The 13,528-nt window shown below is 37.2% G+C and overlaps 1 protein-coding gene across 1 annotated transcript in view; it reads left to right on the top strand.

The window, feature by feature from the left end:
• Positions 1-13,528, top strand: part of LOC114473668 (collagen alpha-1(I) chain) — a 155,955-nt gene that overhangs the window by 35,492 nt on the left and 106,935 nt on the right. The window contains exons 2-3 of the mRNA XM_028463432.1: positions 8,774-8,921; positions 8,999-9,157. Of these exons, the coding sequence (XP_028319233.1) occupies positions 8,774-8,921; positions 8,999-9,157 (307 nt within the window). The remainder of the gene's footprint in view (positions 1-8,773; positions 8,922-8,998; positions 9,158-13,528) is intronic.

The following is a 13,528-nucleotide window of genomic DNA, read 5'->3' as shown; positions in this document are numbered from 1 at the left end:
CGTTGTCCCCCATCTTGTAAAGACTGCAGCGTGTAAGTTACTGCCACGAGCAAGAGGGTCAAATATCATTGCGCCACTTCGCGTTCTTGAAACTTCTTTTACTGAATTATATTTTGTGCACCTGTATTTTTTTTGTATCGCAAAATTTCATTAAATTCCTAGTAGTGGAAGATGTTGTAAAATGAGGACTAGGATGATTGTTTGTCCTTGTTGATATCTTGTTGCTTTAAGTTGTAAAGCCATTAAAACATTAGCACGTGATTAGCATGTAGAGCTTGTTATGTGCAGCAATTTGTGCTCTGTTCGAAATCTCATACGAACGTACTACTCATACCAAATGTGACGCCAAAATGATTATGTAGTACGTTCACATTAGATAGTATGAAAAGATTGAGTGCATGAGAAATACCCGGATGTATACTCTATGGGGGTATTTTTAAGTATTCACTTTTGACACACTATCAAACGTCCCCTTTTCAAAACAAAAGCATATTTAATGGTCTTCCATTAGTTTATAACTCTTTTGTAAATATGGCTCTTGTTTTGAAGTTTACAGGAAGTTTTGTCAGTAGCACAATTGAGGGTCTCCAAAAATTTCCGAAATGTTGGCATTGAATGAGTTTTTCGTGAGTTTTATAAATCAAATGAGCACATGTTGATATTCTACTTGGTCACTTTCTCACTTCACATGTTTTCAGAACTTTCAAAGGTGGAGAATCAACAGAGATATTTAACCTTAGTGTGATTCAGGTTTTTATCGTTGTAGATTCCAAATGCATCTTAGGGAAACTTGGAAGTATACTTCAATGGGAACGCTTATCATCCAAACCATACTTATAGTATATAGCAGACAGTATATTCTTATTGAGTGTGTAGTACCTTAGTATGCGATTTCAAACACAACCTTAGAGTCTCCATATTGTTGGTTAAGTCTCTGATTGACATCTTCATCCAATAGCAAAGCTGGTAGGGAAAAATAAAGGTAAAGTGAAAGGTACGTTTATTTGTGGTTTCTAAACACTTTCTATATGTGTAACCACTAGTTTGAATATGGTGAACAAGTGTGATTTTCTGCAAAAACATGAAGGTGAGGTTAAATTCCATGTTTCAAAATGTCCATTTCAGGAAGTGAATTTCCTGATTTCCGTCCATTATCTGTTATCATAGAACACCACAGGAACTGTGCAGAAGCCAATCTGTGGTCCCTAAGCTCCACGCTCACTCTGGAATTTGCATAATTGGATATTTGTGGGTTTTCACTTCTGAGAAACGTTCAAGAAACTTTACCAATGTCTTTTTTTCTCTCCCTGTAAATGTAAAGCTTTTCTGGTTTCAAATGACTCCATCTGTGCAGAGTGTGAGTCAATCATTTTTCATTTTTGTCAAAGTGTTTTTTTTTTATCAAAGACAGTCTAAGCAATCACTGCCTGCTGAATCTGTATCCCGAGTCTTATTGTTTGGGCAAAGTCTGTGAATGATTTGCAGGCAGGATTGGATCGATGAATGGAGCCAGCAGAGCTTTTTACACTGATTTCCATCCAAAAACCAACGAATGTTCACAAATGGTGCCAGATAATTCACTCATCATGGATGTAGTTTCATTCAATTGTGGTTATTTAATTTTACATTATGGAGCCTTATGAGCAAACACTCATCGGCTCATTTTACCTGCCGCTCAGGTGGAAATGGAACGCATTCCTCGTGGAGGGAGAAACGAGTCTTGGCAAGAGAAGTTGAGTCATTTCTTTTTTTTTTATTGCAGACGCCTGAATCATCCCTTATCTCAGGATACATCTGGATTAACATGAGAAGTGTTAAGATAACAAGTTTTCTGAGAATTTTTGTTTGTGTCTGCCATTTGTTGTAAGTTTCTTGGCACCGGCTGATGTAAAAAAAAAAATCCCTTATTTTGCAGTTCTCAGCTTTAGCCTGAGGCAGAACATTATACAAGAAGGCACAAGAAGAAGTACTGAGCAAAGTCCAAATGGAGGATATTTCTCTTGGAAGCATTGGTGATTTTTTTATTACGGTGATGGGTCACCGCGAGGGCCATCGTTGACATGTATGGAAAAAATCAGAATTTTTAACAGAAAATGAAAAATAAAAGGAGATGTTTGATAATAAAGGAGCTGACACAGTTGCTCTCTACCTTTAGGTTCTCTGAACCTTCTTATGTCCTTGCCTCATTGTAAACAGTGTTTGTTTCATCGCATTCAACTTCTCTACTTACCCACGCAACACACAGTGATATTCGGCTCTTTCATTGGCCCCTGATCATCCTGTAATTTAGATCTTTTCCTAATCATCCCTCAAGCAATCTTTATGGTGTTTGCCTCACTCCAGGCTCGGAGGCTTATTCTGCGTAATTAGAAGTTGGAATTGCTCAAAAATTATTCATACTTTTGGTAATAGAAATGTCTCTAATTGTACTGCGCTTTTGTGATAGTTCATATTACATTTTAAATGTGGGTCACGATACGATATCACGATATATCTCTATTATACCCAGTTAATATCAAAATTAAATGTAGAGATGAAAAATCAAGTTGCTGTATATGTTAATCAGAAGGTATTGATCATTCAGAGGACAAAACTATTTTGCTTGAAAACATCCTCTTTATTATTATTTTAGTGTTTTTGCACATTTTCACTGAAAAAAAGAAAATACAGTGTTACACATTACCATCATAAAATAAAGTGCAACAAGGTTCTTTTCACTGAAACTACTGTGTAGAAGTCTCAAAGTAACCATGACAACATAATGATAGCATTGTAACAACTGTAAGTGAGAACATTAAGGATAAATCACCCTGAGTTACTGATAATGCACAAAAATAAGAAAAAAGAATTGATCCTATTGTATCAGTTTAAGCACTGATCTGAACTGATTATATGAAAATAAAATGTCTGTGCAGGCATTACACACAGACAAATATATATATTGAAAAAAATAAATTTATAATCAATTTTTTTGAATTAAAAAATCGATTTAAAATTGGCACCCAAAAAATTGCAATATATCGTGAAATCGACTTTTTTCACAACCCTACTCAACGGGACGCATCCCCAGTTTGGGAACCGCTGAATTTATATAATAAAAATCACTTAATATGTTCTGGAAAGTGACAGTAAGTTTCATATTTAATACATGGGGAGTTCCCCGATAAAACAGCAGAAGTTTCCCTTTAATACACCTGAGATTCCCTGGTTAGAAAGCAAGAGTTTCCAGGAGGTCCCTGGTAAGACACGGGCTGTGTTATAAAGTGCTACCCTTTATATCATATATGAATGTGACCTGGGTCGGATTTGAAAAAATCAGAAGTGTGCTGTTTTGACCATCTGTAACAGATTTGCGACATATGGGCAAAAAGATGGGATTTTGGTCTCATTTGCCTGCAGTGTGGACGTCTAATGTGATACAATGGATCCAGTCAAGACAGAAATGTAACGGTCACCATTTCTAGAATTCACTATCACTCTTTATTTTTCTCCAGCTGTGTGAATACCATTTCCTCCCTTTGCAATTTCATTTTTATATCAAGATCTGTAAGTATTTATATATGAACCTGACCACAGTCCTTAATAGATGTATGTATTCTTAGTCCTTAACATATATTCTTGATGCTGTACATCTAGGCCTCTACTAGATTTTGGTGTTAAATGGTGGTGCTCTATGCCAACAGTTGGCTCTTCTTTTCTTTGTAAGTTGGATATTTTTGAAGACAAGTATAGAAACACTTGACATGCATTTGAAAAATACTAAGTACATTTACTGTTTATTTCATGTTTGTTTGGTAACACTTTACTTGAAGTTTTCTATACATAGCTGACATTACGCTGTCATTATCTGTCATTAGTAGGCCTGTAGCAACGCGTCAACAACGTCGACTACTCGGTTCTAAAAAATTGTCGACGTCATTTCCGGAAGTTGACGCGTCGCTACACATACTCGCCACACGCACGTGAGTGACCAAAACAAACCAGCATGGAGGACGAAACTCCGTCTCTAACCACCTGTCAGAGTCAGGAACCTGCCCTCCCAAGCTCTACATGTCACCAAAACACAACTCTACATCAAAGGCGTGGAAATACTTTAAACGCAGCCATAAGCGTCAAGGGATAGTTATTTGCGGTCTTTGCACGGTGTCCGCCAGCGGAGCCTCTTACTTGCGGTGTCCGTCAGTGGAGGAAACGTAAGCGGTATGATCGGAAGCAGAAGCGGGGATGCCGAACGGGGCTAGCAATCAAGCTAAGTTTAAGTATTTTGTTTTCCTCGTCTTTCGCCTCCAAACAGGCTGAATGATAAGGAGGTTCCCCCTCAGCACCTGCATGTTTGTTCTATAGTGGAATGAACGGAGTAAACTAGAAACTATTTTGTCCATTCTGTATGGTTTAAGACAGAATGAAACAGGGGGAGGCGGGGCCGTTAGCAATTTTGTTTACAAAGGTTAATTTTTGAGAGAGACTTTATAAAAGTTACTTAAGATTTTTTTGGTATTTATTTGAGATTTCATGGTTCTTATTAGTCGTCCAACAGAAAAATAATCGTTAGATTAAGTGTCTAATTAGTCGTTAGAATAGTCAACTATTCGATAAAGTAATCATCCGAATAATCGTTTTAGAAATAATCGTTTACCCTCAGCCCTAGTCATTAGCATGAATAAGGTGTCATGAAGGCTGTCATTATGTGTTGTTCACTAAATTATGACCTTTGGAGCTATGTTGGCATTTTTGGGTTAGTTGGAGGGATCTAGTAGAGTTAGGAAGGGTAAAGGTTAAAGTTAGGTAAGGTAAGCATTCATGACACCTTATTCATGCTAATGACAGGTGTCATGTCATAATGATGACAGCGTAATGTTAGCCTTATGTATATAAACTTAAAGTAAGTGTTACCATTTGTTTGTTTTTTTTTCCCCAGGTGTTGTAGGGGAGTGTTTTGTTTGTATACATTTTTACACACTGTGTTACTCTGTAAAATAAGAAACTATAAATTAAGTTTGGGAAAAAAAAACAAAACAATTCTGATATTTTCCACCTTTCCTGGCCCGTTGGTTAGCTGTCACATTTGAAACCCCCTCAGCACTGATCCATAGTAATAAAAAAAGCGTGTGACTCATGTGAAGACATCAACATGGTGATTATTTTTTTATGACATTGATGACTGACTGGTTTAGCGTCAATCTCCAGTGGAAAAGAGCTGCTCAGTGAACTGAAGCTAAAAGCACTAGCGCTGCAGACAAACGCAGGCTGTAAGCAATTATCGATGACAGGTCGACATGTTCGGGTTTGGACTCGGGCCATGAACATTTGGTGAGGTGCTGCAGCGCTTGGATTACAATTTAAATGTTCTCTTCCTTCCTTCATACATCCATGAACCTTCTCTGGGGTCTTCCACAGTTTCCTTTGTTCATCCCTACCATGCTAACTTAGCGCTAACCTGCTTGAAAATTGGAATCTTCCTTCCATTCATTTCATTTAATCTACGCCTATAATTGGGTTTACTTAGAAACCAACACAAGAGACAATTAAAGGCAGAGATGAGCAACTTTCATCACAGCGGGGGCCACAAAAATGTGTTTTCTGATCCAAGGGCCAAGTTAGCAAAATTCATGTCATCATTTAGAATGAGAACCAATCTGATCATTAATAAAGAAAACCACAAAGGCTTTGTTGTTGTTTAGTATATTTCTGCTGGTTTGTGTGCTTTTGTTATTTTTGTATATTTTTGTTGTTGTTCAATGTATTGTTGTTTTGTGTTTGTATTGTTGTTTCATGTGTTTTTGGAGTGATTTTTGTTGTCGTTTTGCATTGTTTTCTGTCATTCTGTATAGTTTTGTTGCTTGGTGTGTTATGAGTCGTTTTGTGGGTTTCTGAGTTATTTTTGCAGTCTTGTATATTTTTCATTAATTCATTTAATCTTGTGTGTTGCTGTTTTTGGTATTTTTTGGATTGATATAAGGCGTCCTTTCAATATAAAGTGTTGTCAAAGCTTTACTGTATAATTATGGCTGTGTCTTTATGACTCAAACATTCATGTTGAGGTTCTCCTAAAAGTCGTCACTGTTCACACATTAGCAGGATCTAAACATCTGTTTTAGTTTTTCATGAGACAGAACATGCATGATTGGCAGTCCTTCCTCCTCCTCCTCCTCCATCATCATCATCGTAATGGTTAGATCCTTTGATTACACCACTTTGAGAAGGAAAAAAAAGAACCACGGTCTCCTCCTGTAGGGAACAGGGTTGGCACATGTGAAGCTCTCATGAATGCGCTCACAAAACTTAATAAAGACCATCAGTAATTGTATGAGAACGTGTTCCAGCTCCCGAGGCCATAAATCACCACTCATTAGGATAATTCAACATCAGCAATTCTTCTGATCCCTCATTACAACAGATGAGTGTGTGGTTTGAAAGACTGAATACAATGTTATGCTTCAGGACAACTTAAAGCTTTTAGTTGAAAATCCATTCCATTTTTGCTTACATAATGTGTCCACAACATCCTAAATAAAGAGCGCTAAATTGGTGTAAATGGAAGGTTGGAGGTGTGAATCCAACAGAAACACCATAGGGATGGCTGTCTGTGGGAAAGTCAATGTTGTGGGGAAAATGAGAAGCACATGACGGATGAATGCTAAAGGTGAAATGAAACATTTAATTCATTTATCCCAGAAATGCTGACTTGGCAAATAGAACTGTATCAGTCTTCTTTGGTTTTGCCTATGTCTCCTCCTTCAACAATAACTGCAGCCATCTGTGAGTAAAGCTGTGACAGTTAAGATGATATCCGGAGTTTCGAAAAAATCTATGTTTATGTATGATTCTTCTGAAATGCAAAAAAATGTCTTAACTAGTCTTTTACTATGATCTACTGATGGTGGTCATTCATGTACATCAATGTATATGTCCTATAGACCCCTATACAAATGGAAATGAGCGCCGTGATCATCCAGCCAATAAGCTTCGACTTCCTGTTTTTGAGACTGCCAAAGTGAATGCAGAAATGTGCACAGAAACAAGGCCACGTGTCACAACAGCTAACGGCTAAATATGATTTTGGCTCTTCTCTGACCCATAGACCTATATCAATGCAACCTTGTTATCTTCCGCAATGTGCGTGCAGAAAAGTAGAGGCGTGGCTTCTGGTAGATTGGGAGAGGCAGGGGGAGGAAGTGCAGCTGTTTAGGGCGGGACATCGAGATGTTTCTCAGAAACTCCGGATATCAGCTTTAACAATTGCCTCCGATAAATCACATTGATCTGTGTGTCCTGGCAGATGCTCAGATTACATAATCATTTGAAGCTAACGTGATAAATACTGTACGTTGCTGCTGTTGTTTTGTCTGTTTAATAGACAATAGTTAGTAAATCAACTAGAGCATGTGTTAGCACTGCTGCTAATGCAATTCCACAAAGCACTCAGTGTTTCATAGATTATTGTAAATACGTGACTGAGTTTGACACATTTAATCTAAAGAAAACAATATCAGCTGCAGTGAGCAGCAGTAATGATGGCATTTGTTTGGCCCATCCATTGAGGTAATCAATGATCTCATCCTGATCTTTTGACATGCCGTGGTTCCTTTAACCATGTCCCAGCTGATGTCTCTAAACCTGGTATGACCTCTATCGATACAAAAAATCCATCCATCTGATGTAGTGCCAATGCGTGCCAACCACAATGTGTGTAACATACAGTAATGAAAAAATGATTAGTAACATCGATAATGTTGACGACAAAAAAGTGCGTTGACTCATTAAAATTTTGTAAATTCATGATAACATCAGGCCGGTGGCCGCTTTCTGCGTTGTTTTTGCTGCAGTACCAGACATGAACTACTGGGTGCAGTGTTGCTTCACCAATTACATTGTCAAGAAGAATTGCGCAACAGAAGAAGAACCAACCTAAAGTCTCAAAAGTTTGGCTGTACCTACTCTCGGCCTCAGTAGCTGTTCCATTATCATTGAAAATGTGCAAAATCTAAATAGCTCAGTAAAAATGGTAATGGAAACACCTGAATTTTAAAAAAAACAAACATATTTTGCAAAAAAGGGAGAAATTACCAAATTTACAAATCTTGCACAATAGGAACTTTATTTATTTTCCACAAAGGCATCTGTATAAAAGAAAAGGTTTGTCAAAATGTGTAATTATTTTTTTTTAAATAAAATTACATCAATTAATTCCATTCAAAATAAATAAAGTATAGCTACATTTATGAACTCAAACTGAGAAAATAACCAGCATTCATTGCTGTTTACATTACATTTAATCTGATTGGTCAGCTATAATTTGATTGTCTTGTCATTATATATATATATATATAAAAAAGTAACTCAACTACAGTAACGTGAGTACTTGTAATCCATTACTTTGACCTCTGCTGGAAGTATGGTGTCTCTGCAAATCTTGTGAGTGTTGGTGAGGTAAAGGTAGTTTGCTTTAAGAGAGAGAGAGAGAGTTGGAATCCTGCTGAGAGAAGCTATAGGGACATACTGTAGCTTGAAATGCAACATAAGCTTTAAAATGAAGCCATATTAAAAAAAAAATCAAATAAATTGTCTATTTACCAGGCAAAACCATAAATATTTAAATCTCAGGTTTCAAAAAAGGTTTTTGAATGTAATGACTTCCTGACATGTTTTAATAGTACAGTTTATCTTTATTTTAATTCCTTTTGTCCACTTTAGAGAAAATGTTCCATTTTCTTTTCTGATGTTTGATAAACTGAAAGTTGTCCTCACTTTGTCACTTTTGTGTCCCGTCCAGAGGAGGTGAACCTTCTCCAGGAGCTTTTTCCTCAGGTGTCCAACAGCAGCAACGCCTCCATTACTGTGGATGAAGGGAAGTGTCCAGTCCTCCACGTGGGTCAGTACTCCACGCTCACACTTCCTGTCAGACGGCTCTTCATCGCTGGGTATGCCTTGTTCTTCCTGTCATTGAGCAGTGGGTATTTAATGGTTTAATGCTGAGTGTGTGTGTGTGTGTGTGTAGGTTTGAAGATGAGTTCAGTTTACTTGTTCAGCTGAGGAGTCGTCAAAGTGAAGAGCGAAGCGTCTTCACCGTCATCGGACCGGACCGACACATTCTGCTGCAGCTGAGGATCACAGCGTCTGCCCTCGTCTTCATTGGGACGCAGCAGAGACACTATGAGTCAGTATATAACGCGTCTGTTAATTATGAGTCAGTATATAACACGTCTGTTAATTATGAGTCAGTATATAACACGTCTGTTAATTATGAGTCAGTATATAACACGTCTGTTAATTATGAGTCAGTATATAACACGTCTGTTAATTATGAGTCAGTATATAACACGTCTGTTAATTATGAGTCAGTATATAACACGTCTGTTAATTATGAGTCAGTATATAACACGTCTGTTAATTATGAGTCAGTATATAACACGTCTGTTAATTATGAGTCAGTATATACCACGTCTGTTAATTATGAGTCAGTATATAACACGTCTGTTAATTATGAGTCAGTATATAACACGTCTGTTAATTATGAGTCAGTATATAACACGTCTGTTAATTATGAGTCAGTATATAACACGTCTGTTAATTATGAGTCAGTATATAACACGTCTGTTAATTATGAGTCAGTATATAACACGTCTGTTAATTATGAGTCAGTATATAACACGTCTGTTAATTATGAGTCAGTATATAACACGTCTGTTAATTATGAGTCAGTATATAACACGTCTGTTAATTATGAGTCAGTATATACCACGTCTGTTAATTAGGCCAAAAAAATAATAGTTATGCTTCCCGTGACGCGACCGAGCCTATTTAAAAACGCCCATCCTAATTTTTTTTTTTTTTTGGTCAAATCAATCTCTAAAAAGCCAAATCAAGTACAACAGCAAACTACATGCAGTAGCGCGCAAGTGACTTCACCACTCGGCAAGCCTTGCAGCGCCACCACGTGGTAATGCAGGAAGTTTGATGCATCAACTTCCTGTTTGTGTTTCCAGCATGGCCAGAATCAATGCAATGGCATCAATGCTTGAAAAGGGTAAGATTCCTGTTTTTGGTTTGAGAAACTCCATGACAGCATTATATTTTTGTGCTATGATATCCCCTGCTATGGCTATGAACAAAATCTGGGATGGAAAGAAGCTGTCAATGGCACTGAGTGAGTTAATTTCATCAGAAAAAATAAATTTGTTTTTAGCTTGTTTCGTTCTTCTGTAATCAGCAGTTGAATAGAGGCAAGTTTCACACAAATCACCAGTTTGTGACAAAAAGCTGCGAAAAACGGCTTTTTCTGAAAAAACCTATTAGTGACTTTGAGGCAATTTTCTTTGCTTGACTGACACCTCAACATTTGTTTCCTTCTATAAAACTACAAAAACAACACTGAGACCAGGCTTTTGATGGCAGCATTATTATTCTGCTTTCTACGTCAGAGTTGAATGGATTTCTTTCTATATTTTGGTCATCCTCCAAGTCTCTCCCCCGTCATTGTCCCACACACGCAACTTCCTCCTCATCCCAGACATGCCGAGTCTTACCGCTTGCTCGCTTTAGTTCCACACATGCTCTGGTCGAGTGTGAGCTTCTGTGAACTCGTAGCACCATTTTCTGTCTTGTAAACTCTTTTCCTCTCCCTCTGAGCTCTGCCCATCACGGGTGATCTCTCAACCAAAGGTGCTCTGCTGCCACCTACATGTCACCAGTTGGTCACTACACCATGGTACAAGTTAGGTATTCACAGGAGAGATTCGTCACACTGTCTCCTAGCAACCCCAGCCGAAAAACACAATTAACGTCTTCAGACTTCTTTGGCTGTCAACGTTCCTAAACCAAATATTGGCAGGCAATGAGTTAAAGTGCCTCTAAAAGTAACTTGAATTTGATAGTGCATGATCATGTGCTCAATACATGCTAATTGCTCATTTCTTGCCACACAGAAATCATGCATATATAACCGGTTAAATTAATCTGTTCCCCACACAATTAAAATCTCTATTTTCTTCCAGAATAGTGTTTTTGTTGGTTTAGTTTTCTTACCAGGGATTTAAAACTTAAGGTTAGCCACAGGAAAGTTGATGGTCTGTAGATGTTGCAGGAGGTGAAGTAGGAAGGTGCTGAGTCATTGCACAAGGATTTATTTCTAGGTTAATAATTTGTTATATTTTGATTTTATTTGTCATTAATCATTAATAACGTCTGTAAGAAAATAACTCTTTATTTCAATATTTTTTTAAAGCTGTAGGGAGCCATTGCACAAGAGTCAAAGTGCTCCAGAGCCGCAGGTTGCAGACCCCTGATTTAAACTGTAAAAGTAGCGCTGGTAGTAAGTACTGTAATAATACAGCCAGAGAAGAAGCGATCAACCCTCTCTATCCCCTGTCACCAGCTCTACACACACACACACACACACACACACACACACACACACACTGTTCCCTGGTAATGACATCACTGGAGCGATGAAGTGATGAGCGACCAAAAAGCACCACTGTGTTCAAGCGACTCATCACGGACGATTGAAGTTACTGCAGTCGCTATAGTCGCGTTTGGTGTGAACGCCGTGTAAGCTGTTGATGCTAACGCTAGCTGAGGAGGAAGGGGGCGGAAGCTGTGATCGACAGCTGTCAGACAGTCCATCAAACACAATCCTGGTCCTGATTGGTTCTTTTTGCTTGGTCGCGGTGGATTCTGGTAATTTGCAGTTGGAGCAGTAGGCGGGACTAAATGAGCCTGTTTTTTTAGATTACTAGTTTCATGTAATGCTGTCTTTACATAGTGACAGTTTTAGCAAATAGGACAAAAAGTCACTTTTATAAGAGTTACCTATTGCACCTTTAATAGAGTAGAGAACAAGAAAACAGATTTTGTCTACATTGTCTTTTTGTGTGTTTTCTTGTTATTTTTTGATAGTTTTGTTTGTGTATTTTTGTCATTTTCGGAATTTTTGTTGTCGATTTTTGCGTTAAAAAATTAATACATTAAACAGGATTAATTAATGAACACATTAAAACAGGAAAGAACACAGTTTTGTCTTTGTTCTCTTCCTGTGTGGTTTTATTGTTTTTGAATGAGTTTCTAGTCATTTTGTTTGTTTTTAGTAATTTTCAGATTTTTTTTTTTAGTTTTTGCATAAATGTTTTATTTTTTATTTTTTTGTATGCGTTTTGTGCTTTTGGAGTCATTTTGTTTTTTTAGAATATTTTTGTGTGTTTTTGTTGTTACTTTGTGTCCTTTTTTTGACATTTTGTGCATTTTACTGTTTTTTATGTTTTTGGAGTTACTTTGTGTATTGTATTGGAAATTTTATTTATTGACTCGCCTGTTACAGAATGGAGATTTACCATAAACAGTCGGGACTCATAAAGATCTGGGTTTATTATGTGGAAAAAAAACATGAAGAATCAAGTATGGTAAATACAATGATAATAATAAATAATACAATTTTACAATAAACATTGTAAGCCTTTTTTTTTTTTTTTCTTTTTTTTTGGTCGAGTGAGGGAAATTCAAATGAAAATGAATCAAATGTTAGTAATATAATCCTTTTTTAGTAGAACTGCACTTAAATTCTGTTTTTAAACTAGATTTTTGTCTTTTAACTTAATATTGAACTTACTATTCCAATAATGCAACACAAATCATCAAGTTTGGCATTTCTTTATTCTTTATTTTCAATATAATCCATTAGCTGACAAAGAACTTGATCAAAGATGAGATAACGTCACCTGTTTTATTTGCTGCGCTGCCTTTCAGCTGTGTAAATATAAATAAACGACTTGAAATGTATTGAAATTCAAACTTTTAGCGTCAAAGTCAACATGTGAGAGACATTTAAAGGATCGTTCATCACTCGTCCCAAAAATCCAGATGTTGTGATAATGAGAGCTTCAGTCAGTTGTGTTCGTGCCCGTTCTTGCTCCGTCACTGAAATGAATGTAGATCAGTGGGAGGACAGTCGTGTGTGTGTGTGTGTGTGTGTGTGTGTGATTTATGAATCAGCTGCTGAGGAACCACAGAACAATACATCACAGTAGATGAAGACACGCTGATCTTTGGCTAATGGATTTAATTCTGCTCTTACAGCTGCTTTAACAGGTCGGCTTAAGGTTGGCTTTCGTTCACCTTGGTTATTAATACAGATCAGATAAGGAGAGTATTGTCGAAGCAAAAGGCTGAACAGATCATCCATTCCTGGTTTTACTCCAGAGTTTCAGCACATTTTAAAAACATTGAGGAAAGAAAAAGCCCTGACCCAGTGATTCATGGATTATATTACAGTTGTTGGCAGCAGGTTTGATTGATTACACTGTGATGTTGCTCATCTCTTGGACTGGATTGAGATTTTCAGTCGAGATGTTCAGTATTAGCTTCCTGCCAATGTCCAACACTTAATTTCTATTTTTTCTGTGAAAATATTACGTATTCCACATAAAACTAATATTTATTCAAAGTGTGTGAAAAAGATTTGTTTCTAACATGTTGTCACAAACAACAGCACAGCTGTGTTAGAAATGGCGTACTATGCACTACAAATACAAAG

Source organism: Gouania willdenowi, chromosome 12 (genome assembly GCF_900634775.1).
Source record: "Gouania willdenowi chromosome 12, fGouWil2.1, whole genome shotgun sequence".
NCBI classification, from domain to species: domain Eukaryota; kingdom Metazoa; phylum Chordata; class Actinopteri; order Blenniiformes; family Gobiesocidae; genus Gouania; species Gouania willdenowi.
This window is presented reverse-complemented; position numbering and strand designations above follow the sequence as displayed.